Here is a 13,938-nt window from a genome sequence, read left to right on the forward strand (position 1 = left end):
GATATACTCTTCTTTAAATATATTATTAGATATAATATATTATGGTAAAATAATAATTAAAGGTAGTAATTAATATCAGGGGGTTACCTACTATCTTTCTTTTTTTTTACTTCTTTAGTACTATTTATAATATTTTATATTATCTGTCTATCTAATTAAGAGATAGAAAGAGAGAATATAAATATATTAATTTAGGTATAGGAATTATTTTATTTACGGATATAAATATAATATTAGTATCTAGATAGGTTAAATATTATTTATCCTTACATAGAGGAATTCTTCAGTTTTAATTCAGCAGTTATTTAGATTTGAACTACTGTTAGAATCACATCGTTAGTATTTAATAATATTAATATTTAATATACATGCTATTCAAACTATATTCATAGGGATATCCCAACTATAGTTTAACTTCATAATATACTAATAATATCTACTCTATGGAGATAGTGGTAGTAAGTAAATATAAGTAGATGACAGTAAAATGACTATTGTGGCAGCTTTATAGCTATAGTCCATCGTAAAAAGGATGATCTCTTTACTACTATCTAGAATATCAGGCAGGATACTGCCCTGCAGTGCCGCCTGTGGCTACCACTTATAGCCTTGTTCTAACATTGGTTTCTAAAGTGATTTACAACTAGATAGTTATATCAATATATATAATGTAACATGTGACCCTGCACTATGCTATAAATATAGCCTTGTTACTGATAGTGAGTGTAATGATACTCTGTAAATGATCTCATCAGATGGGTCTTGGCAAGGTATATATGCACAACTAATGATTATGTCAGATAGCTGCTGGACAAATATCAGAACCAGTGGTCTATGAAGTAGGCAGACATAACTTCACATTTCATTGACTATATAACATACATTCTATGATGGCACAGCACAGAGAGACTAAACATGGACTGTATGACAGAACTGATACTGTTATGGTCAAGAGAAGGAAGGTTGTTGGGCCCACCTTGCCATCACTGTGTGATACCAACAAACTGAGAGATAAAGCGAGTGATGATAATGGCAGCATTGCTGCTCTTAATCATCATAATGATAGTGATCAGGATAGCGACAACGATGAGGATCGCGAAGACGAGGAGGACGATGATAGCTACGGGCCCAGCCTGCCCCCCTTGGCTGCTTCTACCGCTCCAACCCAGCCTCAAGTTATGGGACATGATACATCCGATGTTCGAACACATGACCAGGCCGCTCATGGCAATGGTATGAAACGAGATGAGTGGATGCTACAGCCCCCTCAATCACCTGCCATATACGCGAATCATCTACCTACTAAGCTTGAGAACCGGAAATTTCAAGGGGGCAAGTCCGCGAACAAACCACCAAATGCCGGAGTGGATGCATCTTGGACAGAGACACCAGAGCAGAGATTGAAGCGCCTGCAGGATGAGGCAATGGGCCTGTCGCCTACCATTTTGAAGAATGGGTGTGGTCCAGGCTCCAGAACTTCACGACGAGTAATGGGATTGGACCAGAACCCACGCCCGTGCAACGTAAGTGGTGATAGTGATAGATCACCACACGGGCTTCTGACGGGAGCTGAAAAAACCATATGCGAGAATGAACACTCGATGCCCAATAAACTGCCTCCGCTTTACTCGAGCGGGGATAAACCGTCCGTGAATGATTTTCCGAGTAATCGCTCTTTCGACAAGACAACTGATATGGCGATGTCTCCAATGTCTGGCTCGCAGCGGCAGCAGATTCTGAACAGGGCAACTAGCTCGGCTTCCCGGTTTGCCCGTGGGAGATACTTGTAATAAGCTCGAGTCACAGTTATGCTTTCATGATGCGATCAGAATCAGACATTGTGAACGGCATGAATATTCACATTGAAATATGTGATTTGCTTGAATATTGAAATCACCTTCCTTGGCTATATGGGATAGAGGATATATTATTACTTCAGATGTGAAACCCCCTTATGACACACAACTAAAAAATGGCGGGTGAGAGCTCATCGACAACCTTGTTTTGCTAAAGAGCTACTAGTAAGAGATATTATTAAATATATTGGATATATATAGGATAAGTAGGCTAGCTATACTCTCCCTAGTGTACTAAGCTATATAAATAAAAAAAAAACTCTGGCCAACACCAAAACCCCCCTACCATTCATTTTTAGTCAGGAGAATGCTAAGAATTATATTTAACTACCACCTAAGTAGTTATTACCTAGCTTTTCTATCTTACTATTACTTATTATAGCATAACAAGTAATAAAAAGAAAAAGGGGGCTCGTATAGTAGTAGGAGCCTCTATACTAATTTAGTCTGGTATATTATTTAATAAATTTAATAACCTTAATCTATAGGCCTATTTAACTAAGCTAATAGAAGCTATTATATAGTTCAAATAAACTACTTAATCTATCAAGGCCTCCCCCTATTAATAATATTTATACTACTTCTAGATTTCATTTAGTCCCTAGCTAGTAAGATATATAATAATAATCTCTCTAAGTTAATAAGAGAGGTCTATAATATTAAATCTATACTTAAGAATTCTATAAAGAAGTATACGAATAACTACTAGAAGATCTAGTAATTATTAGATATCTAGGTTAGTATATCTAGCACCTTTAAGTATATCTTTATTATAGCTCTTTTTAGTAGCTACATAGAATCTTTATTTATCTCTAATTAGATAAGATAGATCTATACTAATAGTATACTTATTAAAAATTATTGTACTAGTATAAAAGAAGAAGATTTAAAGAGTATTTCTGCTTATAGGTATACTATAAATAATAATAAATATATATAGGAAGCACAGGGGGTGTCTTTAACTAGACTAGGATTAGTATTACTATAATTGAGTCTAATACTATTATTACTAGAAGTATCTAGTAGAGTAATTAGTAAGACTTTAAGTCTTAATATAGAAGAATCCCTTAATATTAGAGCCAGATTTATGATTATTAATAGTGCTCTTAATCTCAATATAGATATAGTATACTCTAGTATTTATAAGATACTCCTACTATATCTACTAGTATAATCTCTAACCTAATAATAATATTACTAGTCTATCTCTATATAGTGTAAGATAATTATCAGAAATATTCTAACTATAGTATTAATAAATTAATAAGAAAGGACCTAGTTAGAAGGAAAATATTTAATATTAGCTACTATAGATACAGAATATAATCTTATTACTTATGGTATTAGTTCTTAGGTATATTATTAGTAGTAATTAGTCTTAGTAGGGGATATCTTAATATTTTACTAGTATAGTATCTAGATATAGTAAGTAGTAGCTAGTATAATATTATCTAAGTTATGTGTGTATCTATAATTAGAGAAGTAGAATATAATTATCTAATAAGTAAGCAGGATGGATCTTTAGGGCATAGGGTATAATATATAAACTAATTAGGGAGTAATATAGAAGTAGATAAATTCTAATTAAATCTGATAAAAAAAGGGAAAATTATGATAGAAAGATATAGGAGAAGGTGATAAAGATGATGCTTCTATAGGAGTCCTATATAATTAATTAAGGTTAGTTTAATGCTCAGTTACCCACACAGAATAAAATAACTAGAGAAAAGTAATTAGACAAACCTAGGGGCTACTAGAAAGAAAAGAGGATGTGCTACTAAATTATTATGATGGTAGTTATAAAAGTATAAAAGGTGGTGATGGATTTAGTTAATGATTTAAAGATGATTCCTTTTACTATGGCTTCCACTGTAGGGATATCTTATTATGTCACATTACTGACTCCTTGCCACATACGGTGGTAGGACCATAACAAAGCCTCTAGAATTTATAGACCTTATTAAATAGATAGTAATTAGAGTATTTAATAAATTTAATTATATAATTAATTCTAATATATTAGTAGTCTTAAGCCTTAATTAACTTATTTAACTAATATTTAAGATCTTTAATTTAGCCATACTACTAAATTTTAAAAAATATATATATATATATATATATATTATTTAAGATTAGCTAAAAATAATTAAAGAATATTTTTAAAATATAGCTTAAAAATACTTGGAAATAGATATAATAAGGATATCTTGTAAGTTAATATTAAATATTTATATAATAGGATAGTTTTAGGAATAGATTCTTTGGTATTTTAAAGAATATAATACTAATACTAGAAAATAGAAAGAATATAAAAGATCTTTATGAGATGGAATTACCATGGTTATGTGATTTCACTAAGGGTGAGGAGAGAGGTAGGCTAGGCCTTACCCTCTTTCACCATTAGAGAGGGTACTCGTATTTATATCTATAATATCTAGTTACTTTATATAATAGATAGTCATAGATATTACAGAGATTTCACTATTAATCTTAGATTACTAAGATTAACCTAGATATCTACCCCCTATTACTACTAATATATATTCACTAATATCACATCCTCCCCTACCTAAAGTAAAGCCTATCCTTAGCACTAGTAATTATAGAATTATTATATAGATTACTATTTTATAATATAAGAATATTAAAGTATTAATATTTAGCTATTTATAAGTATTATTTAATACTTAGAGAGAGTAGCTTCTATAGGTTAATATTAATTTATAGAGATATCTTAAGTATAGAAGTAAGAGAAGAAGTTATATATAGAAAGTAAGAGAAGATTACTAGTATATTTATTATAGTAGAAGTAAGATAAAGTTATATTTATTACTTATTTTAATATTATAGTAGTAACTTTACGTCTTCTTATTTCTTTTAAGCTTATCTTTTTCTTCTTCTTTCTTTTTCTTTTTTTTCTTTCTTATCTCCTTCTTCCTTATCTTACTATAATTAAATATTATTTATATTCTTTTTATTATTACTTAGCTTAGTAATTCTATTCTTAGTTTACTTATATAGCTATATTAAAGATAGTATTACTAGCTATTTATTATAATAATATTATTACCTATATTAAGTGGAGTAAATAATCCCTCTTTATCTTAATTAATAAACTAATATATCTAGATAAAATAAGAACCCTACATAGTGCCCCTAATATTTTACTAGTAAAGTTAATAAATCTAATTTATAATCTAGATTAGTATTTTAATCATAAAGGAGAACTATATGTAAAAGATTTCTATAAAAAAATTAGATATCTACTACTCTACTTTAGACCTATAATAAAGTCTATAAGAATAATAAGTATAAGGCTTATTGATAAGATGAAGATATCTTTCTTATCTATATATTAGCCCCTATATATAATAATTATACCTTATTTATAGGCTCCTATAGTAATTATATTTAGAGTAATAAGAGTACTAGATATTTATTCTAAATAAAAGATCTTTAGCAGTAGTTAGATACTATCCTTAATAAGTAAGTTATTATAAATAGTATACTCTTTTCTCTAATTAATAATAATTATTATACGTAGATTATTTATTATAATAAGCTAGAATATATTACTAGCTATATCCCTCCCCTTACCAATATCCTAGTTAAGGATATTAAGATGATTAATTAATATTAGTATTAATAAGGATACTTCTAAAGTTTATTTATTAATAATAAGAGTAATTTCCCTACTTCCTCTATTACTAAGAGGGCCTAGACTACTTATTCTATTCTTATTTTTATTAAAGTTTACATATTAGTAGCACCTATTTCCTTACTCTTATTAGCTAGTAAATCTCTTTTTAATAATAATCTAGTTAGGATTACATAGCCTTTAGACTATAGTAAATCCTTTATTACTATAGTAACCCTAGTTTATATCTTCTCTTTAGCTCCTCCCCTATCTAGGGATACTCCTCTACTAAAGCTAATAAAAACTAATTATTATTTTGTTTTTCTTACTCTAAAGTTTAGTTACCTCTTTATCTTCTCTACTATTATAAAGAGGATTTATACTATTACTTTTATTATTTTTATAAAAGAAGTTTAATATATTATCTTAATTATTCTAAAAAATATAATTCCCTCTTCTACTTCCTTAACCCTAATAAAAGCTACTTAATCTTCCTCTTTTATTATTTTTATAGATTTAGCTCTAGTGAATTTTTAGCTAGAAGAATCTTTATAATAGTATTTATCTACTATAGCTAATAAGCTATACTAACTAGAGTAATAGTTAAAAGCTTATAATAATTTATAAGGATCTAAAGATATTTACTTATTAGATTAAGGATTAGGTTACTAAATTAACATTAGTTATTAAAGATAATAATTTATTTTAGTAGGTAGATGCCGTATTATATAGTCTTAATAATATTAAGTTTAATATAGATTTTTAAGCTAGTAAGACCTATCTTTATTAGTAATTAATATAACTATTAATATCTTATATAATTAGTTTTTCTTTATAATTAGTAAACTCTACTAATTATTATTTTCTTTTTTTCTTAAGAATATAGTTTGAGTATAGTATTACTTTCTAATTTTTATCTATATAAATATATTATCTTTATACTACTCTACTTACTCTTAATATAGAGGTAGTATAACTATAAATAGTCCTTTAAAATTTATCTCTCTAATATTTCTTTAAGATATTAATCTCTTTAGCTCTATACCTAAGATTACCTCCTGGTTCTTATTGTCTAAAATAATTAAGTCTCTACTATCTTATAGTATTAGTTACTCTATTCTGTATTATATAAGTTAGTTATTTATTATTAATTTTCTTTTATTAATATATTAAATTTTATACTTGCTTATTTTATATAGCTTTACTACTCTCTGTATTATCTATTATAGATATTCTTCTAAATATTTCTATCTATTATATTCTACTACTATACTTTATAATAGTTCTTTATATAATAGTATTAGGGGGTTAGCTTTATTAAGTATCTTCTATATCTTAATTAGGTTAGTAATTAATAGGCCTATCTTTTATAGCCTTATATTTAGGCTTATTTATATTTATAGGCACTAGGGATCCTCTTTTATATCTATTTTTATTAGTTGTTACTTATTAATTAGGTTCTTTAGGTTATATCCTTCTAGTTCCTATAATATATATATTCTAAGTAGGTAGGCCTTAATTATTATATATAGTTTAAATTACTTATTCTTAAACTTTTAGAGGCTCTTATTTTATATACAAATTTATTAGTCCTTCTTTAAATAATATTATTTTACTTATATAGTATAGATTATCTCCCTCTTTATTATATACTCTAATAGCTTCTTATTTATTAATATCTATATGTAAGTTACTCTTACTAGCTTATTATTATTATTTATCTCTAGACGGTTCTCTATATTATCTAATAACCTTAGTTTAATCCTATATAGAAGGTATAATAGGCTCTTATCTATATTTATATAAATATATATATATATATATATACTATAAATACTATAAGATAGAGGTATTTATCCTATAGCTAGGTTAGTTTACTTATTAAGTATTTTATAAGTATTTATTTAAGTAATCTATCAAGATTCCTATTCTTCTTATTTAGTATTTTATCTTTAAGATCTTTATAAAGATCTCTACTACTTATAATAAGAGAATTATATTATTATTAAATACTATTTTATTAAAAATATTATACTAAATAAATATCTCATTATAAAGGAATTTTACTATTACTTTATTTATAACTTATAAAATAACTTTTATAACTACCTAGCTTATAATATAATTAATAATAGTAATAATTTACTTATTTCTATTTAGTATTACTAGTAGATATCTATTAAGATTAATACCTTATTATTTAAAGAATTAGATACCTATATTGACTAGATAATATTATTATTATTATTTAAGATACTTCTTTAACCCTTAGAATACTTAGTAGTTTAGGTATTTATAGATAGTAGCTTTAATATTATATTATATTAAAGGCTACTATACTTTATTCTAATTACTCTAAGTAGTATTAGATAATCTATATAGCTATATTCTATATAGATCTTCTATAAGAATTTCTATTAAAATAGAATCTCTATGTACAGTATATTATCTATATCTATATTATAATGTAATTTTTTAATATATAAACCTCTCTCCTAGGTACTATCTATCCATAATTTAGGTTAGTAAAAGATATAGTATCTTCTTCTAGAGCTTAAATGATAAGATTATTATTTATACTATCTTTTACTTCTTCCTATTATATAATAATATCTATAACTCTAGATATTTTACTACAGTATTATACTATTTATATTTTATAAGATTAATTAAACTCTTAAAATATCTAGTTTCTATAATCTTTTATATCTCTAATATATTAAATAATACTCTGTTAGGAATATTAGCTAGTTCTTCCTCTATAAAGTTAAAATACTAGCTAATTATATCTAGTATAATAGCTTTACTGTTTTTTTAATATTATATCTCTAGATTATAGCTTTAGAATTATTTTACCTACTAAGCTAATTACTTTAAATATTTAGTTATATTTATAACATACTAGAGGATCTTATAGTTAGTAACTACTATTATTATCTTTCAATTATTAATATAATAGTCTTATCTTTAGAGTATCTCTTTTATTATAAGTAGCTCTTTCTCTTATATTAGATAGTTTCTTTCTACTCTATTAAGCTTTCTCTTATTAAATATAATAAGATAGAGTTTATAATCCTTATCTTCCTATATTGGGACTATCCCTACTACTTATTCTAATATATTAGTTTTAATTTAATATAATTTATTAGGGTTTGTAATTATTAACACTAGTATAATAACTTTAAGCTTCTTTAGCTTAGTAAATATATCCTAGTATCTTACTATCAAGGTAATTAAGTAAAATCTCTTCTTTTAGAGGTCGTTATTAATTTCTTTTAGTAGTTCATAAAGTATAGCTACTACCTATATAAATCTTAGTATAAATTAATAATAATATATAATAGGTCTAAGGAATTACTATACTTTAGAGATATTCTTAGGTTTTAGCTATTGAACTATAATCTCTATTTATATAAGTATTAGTTTTACTACTCCTTTACTAATACTATATTTATAGAACTCTTATTAAATTTATATTTTAAGGTCTCTATAAATAATTAGTTCTTCTAAAGTTAGATAAGAACCTCTTATATATAGTATCTATATTCCTTCTTATTTACTAAGAATATTAGGATACTATTAAGATATACTATTATATAAGAAAGATCTTAGAGCTAGCTATTTATATAGATTTAGAATATTATTAATATATTATAAAGTCTAAATAGTGTTACTAAGAATTTATACTTTCTAAATAAGGTATTAAATACTATCTTAGTAATAGAGTTAGTTATTATTTATAACTACTAATATCTTAAAAGAAGATTAATTTTTAATAAGATCTTTACCTATTTAATCTAGTTAATTAGTTCTTAGATCCTTAGTATTAAATATATATTCTTAACTATAATCTTATTAAGTACTTAGTAATCTATATATATATATTATTTTTTATTTAATTCTAGGACTAGTACTACTAGTAATCTTTACTAGCTTATTAATACTTAAATTATCATTTTTTATAGAAGTTTTTCTACCTAGTAAAGGATCTTTTTAAACTTCTCTAGGGAGTATAAATAAATATTTATATTTATTAAGTTTAGTATTTTAGTATTACTTATATAATTAATCCTATAAGTTAGTGTCATTATCATACAAGATAAGATAAGCAAGTGAGGTAGATAGATACTCTTTCACCTCACAGAAGAGGAAGATAATCAACAATCTTCCTAAATACTCATATAACCATACCATTAGGTTTACCAAATTAGTAGCATGTCCCAGTTTTCAGGACTAAATTAATAATTAAAATTTTTTTTTTATTAAACTAATAAATTAAATCACCATCATTGCATGAAGTGGGCTTTCTATTCTAAATATCTATAAGATATCTATTAGCTTCTTAGTGGTTAAGTTATTTCCTAGCCACTATTATTAGTTTTCAGTTTTCCTCTCTTAGTTTTATTTATTTTCATCATTTCATCAAAAAGTCTAATTTATTATATGTTTAATTAATATCAGTAGAGACATCTTTATCATTAATAGAGTTATTAGTATAATAGCTCTTATCTTTTACTAAATCTAGGTATAGAATAGTATAAGATATTAATTAAGATATCTTCACTAGAATTTAATTTCTTATTCCAGAGTAAAAAGTAGGTACTATACTAGATAACTAGATTTATTTATGAGCATCTATAGCTACTGCTATATAGTGTTTTATATAAGAAATAGAATAGCTATAGGAAAATTAAGATTTTATTAGTTTCTACACCTAGTATAGATTGCCTAATAGAAGAGTTATATAAAAACTACTTGGCAGGCAGAAGGATATAGTAATATTAGAGATACTACTACTTCTTATAACCCTATCTAAGGATATTTTATTTACTACTCTAAAAGTAAAGTGTTATGGTTGTCATGGTCCTACCATACAACCACAGGGAGTGAGTCATGTAACATAATAAGATATCCCTATAGTGGAGGCTATAGTAAAAGCATCATCTTTTATTCATTATAAAATCCATCACTACCTATTATAGTTTTATAACTATTATTATAATAATTTAGTAGCACATCCTTTTTTTCCTTCTAGGGCCCCCTGGGTTTATCCCTAACTATCTTCCCTAGCTATTTCATGCAAGCCTATAAGTAACTAAGTATTAAACTAATCTTAATTAACTATATAGGACTCTTATAGAAGTATTATCCTTAATCTATCTTTTCTTATATTCTTTCATTATAATTTACCCTTTTTTTATTAGAATTTATTAGGATCTATCTAGTTCTATATTAATCTCTCTTCCCCTAACTAATTTATATATTATACCCTATGCCCTAAAGATCTGTCCTTCTTACTTACTAGATAATTATATTCTACTTCTCTAATCATAGATATATATATGACTTAGATAATATCACCCTAGCTGCTACTTATTATATTTAAATACTATACTAGTAAAATAATAGGATATCCCCTACTAAGACTAATCACTACTAATAATATACCCAAGGACTAATTTTATAGATAATAAGATTATATTCTATATCTTTACTAGCTAATTCTAAATACTTTCCTTCTAACTAGTCCCTTTCTTACTAATCTATTAAGACTATAGTTAGAATATTCCTTATGATCACCCTACCCTATATAGAAATAGACTAGTAATATTATTATTAGGTTAGAGGTTATACTAATAGATATAGTAAGAGTATCTTATAACTACTTAGGTATACTATATCTATATTAAGATTAAGAGCTCTCTTAATAATAACCCTAGTATTAAGGGATTCTTCTATATTAAGATCTAAGGTCTTATTAATTACTCTACTGGATACTTCTAGTAATAATAATATTAAATCTAATAAGCCTAGATTAATTAAGAACACCCCCTACATAACCTATATATAACTATTATTATTCTTAGCCTAACCCCATGCAGAAATACCCTCTAAATTATTATCTTTTATTAATTACTAATCTCTACTAAGAATTAACTCTAACTCTAAAAGCCTAAACTAATCTCCTTATTAGATATATATATCTACTATAGAATTAACTTAGCTTAATAATAATCACCCTACCCTAGCTATAGCTTATAGATATCTTAATCCCTTAGTAAAGGATTTAGCTAAGATTCCCTTTAGTACTACCCCAGGCCCATAGAATAAAGAGACTAATACTATAACTATAAGAGATAATAGTAGTAGCTTTATAGATTAGTAGCTAGTAATACTTACTAGGATTATTACTAAAGCTATATATATAAATTCTTACTAGACTATACCTCTCTATAATAGGAATTCCTATAATGATTATGGTTATGATATAAATAAACCTAACTAAACTAATAGGAATAATTAGATAGATAGATATTAGTAATTAATAGATATTAGATTCTTCTAGCCTAATATCCTGCATTCTTAGGATACTAGAGATATTATTAATAAGAATAATAAATTATATTACTACTCTGTATACACCTTTACTAGTTAGCTAAGGGTAGTATCTTAATTAAAGGATTTATATAAAATTAGTCTAAATCTTAATACCTACTTCTAAGGTAAAGCCCTTTTATAGTAAAATAATAAAATTAATAACTTAAACTAGGAGAGGACTCCTCTACACTAATATAGTTAAGGACTAGTATATAATAATTAAAAAATAGTTTAGAATATTACTAAGTAAGGCCTATACCTATCTTTAGACTACTAGTTATATAATATATAATATCTGCTAGTGTTAAACCCCTTTAGCCTATATTTCTATTATTATAGCCCTAATAAAATAATATAGTAAAATTAATAAGTATAGCATGGTACTTCATACTTAGTAGAACTTAGATCTATATCTTTAAGCTAATATAGATAAGCCTAAGAAAAATACTATAATCATCTAATTTAATATAGTCCTAATTAAGAAATAAATAAACTAGTTTAACTACTACCCACTATGTGATAAGGAAAACCCTAAAACTTTCTATAGTAACTTTAGATATAGATATAGAAGAAATAACTATAATAACTAATAATAATATGGTTTATTAACTCCACAGAGAGGCCCCCTAGGAAACCTAAATAGCTATTATTATAATACTACCTATAATATACCCCCTAGGTATAACTAGGGCTAGCATACTAATAAAGCTACCTAGGCTTAGACTTATCTAATATACTATTACTAGTATAAATACTAATATACTTAGGAAACTTATTATATAGAGGATAAATATAATAGTCATCTCTAGTGCTATAACTTTAGATACTAGAATTATAATTACTATAAAAATCACCCCTAATATAGTTAGTATAACTAGCTACCTAGGCAGCCTTTCTAATACTATAACTATTAGTAAGTATACTATTATAATAATAATAAAAACTCTAAGGCTGATTATAACTATTCTAATTTAGATAATAATAAATATTAAGAAGCTTTTTATTACTAGAAGAGCTATATATATAATAATACTAATAATATTAAGACTAAGACTACACCTCTAGAAAAGGCTACTATAGATAATAAGAGATCCTAATTTATAATAGCTAAATATAACTTCTACTTTACCCTATTCCCTTCTAATAACTAATTACACAGGCATATTTAATCTAAATATATTATAAAAGAGATTAGGACAGAAGCTATATATCATATTAATATATTAGCTATACCTATTATATTATCTTCCTCTATTATGTTACTTACTATCCTAGGTCTAATCTTTAGAGACTAGTAATATACTATAGTTTATATATACTTAAATTTATAAGGATGTCCTGCCTCTATCTACCTTAATTCTGGTTATACTATAACTATTATTAATTATAACTTCTTATTATACCATCTGCCATCTACCTATATCTAATACTTACTAATTATAATACCTATTAGAGGTATTAGAGAAGGTTTTACTACTAAAGAATTTATATAAATTAAATTATATTTCCCTATAAAGATTAGTAATAAGTATAAGATAGTATGAATTAGTTATAAAGCCTATCTTACTAATAGATTATATATTAATATACTTCTTAGTGCTAATATCATAGCATATAATAATATTATTATAGACTTTTTTTTAAGATAGGCCATCATCTATGCTTACTAGGATGCTATTATACCTATATTATTTATACTAAAAGCTAATTACTAAAGGACTAGGCCTATATATATCTATTAGAGGGTTATTATACCTATAAGGTCATCTATAAAGATAGCTATATATTAATATAATTTACCTAATAATCATAATTATATTTTTAATCTATACTAATATATAGGTCTTACCTACCTTCCCCTTATAGTGTCTATAAACTTCTCATATATCTATGTTAAGAATTAGTTACTTAATAACATAATAATTAATAGATATAAAAGGCTTAGTAAACTCACTAAATTTAATATATTAGAAGTATACTATATAGGGAATACAGACCTAGCTAATCTATATAATATTATTATACTACCCTCTTAGGATTAATTAACCCTACTTATCTTTGCCCCCA

The 13,938-nt window shown here is 25.6% G+C and overlaps 1 protein-coding gene across 1 annotated transcript, besides 6 other annotated features; it reads left to right on the forward strand.

The window, feature by feature from the left end:
• Positions 1-890: 890 nt before the first annotated feature.
• ACLA_042840 (uncharacterized protein) lies at positions 891-2,250 on the forward strand (the record flags this gene model as incomplete). Its single annotated transcript, XM_001274991.1, has 2 exons — positions 891-1,523; positions 2,239-2,250. 2 exons carry the CDS (start codon positions 891-893, stop codon positions 2,248-2,250), a joined length of 645 nt encoding a protein of 214 aa, XP_001274992.1.
• A 1,705-nt stretch (positions 2,251-3,955) lies between these two features.
• Positions 3,956-3,979: a microsatellite.
• Positions 3,980-7,282: 3,303 nt separating this feature from the next.
• Positions 7,283-7,320: a microsatellite.
• Positions 7,287-7,324: a microsatellite.
• A 737-nt stretch (positions 7,325-8,061) lies between these two features.
• Positions 8,062-8,230: a microsatellite.
• Positions 8,231-8,271: 41 nt separating this feature from the next.
• Positions 8,272-8,955: a mobile genetic element.
• Positions 8,946-9,365: a mobile genetic element.
• Positions 9,366-13,938: the final 4,573 nt, after the last annotated feature.

The sequence above is a fragment of the Aspergillus clavatus genome, genomic scaffold (assembly GCF_000002715.2).
Source record: "Aspergillus clavatus NRRL 1 1099423829792 genomic scaffold, whole genome shotgun sequence".
NCBI lineage: Eukaryota > Fungi > Ascomycota > Eurotiomycetes > Eurotiales > Aspergillaceae > Aspergillus > Aspergillus clavatus.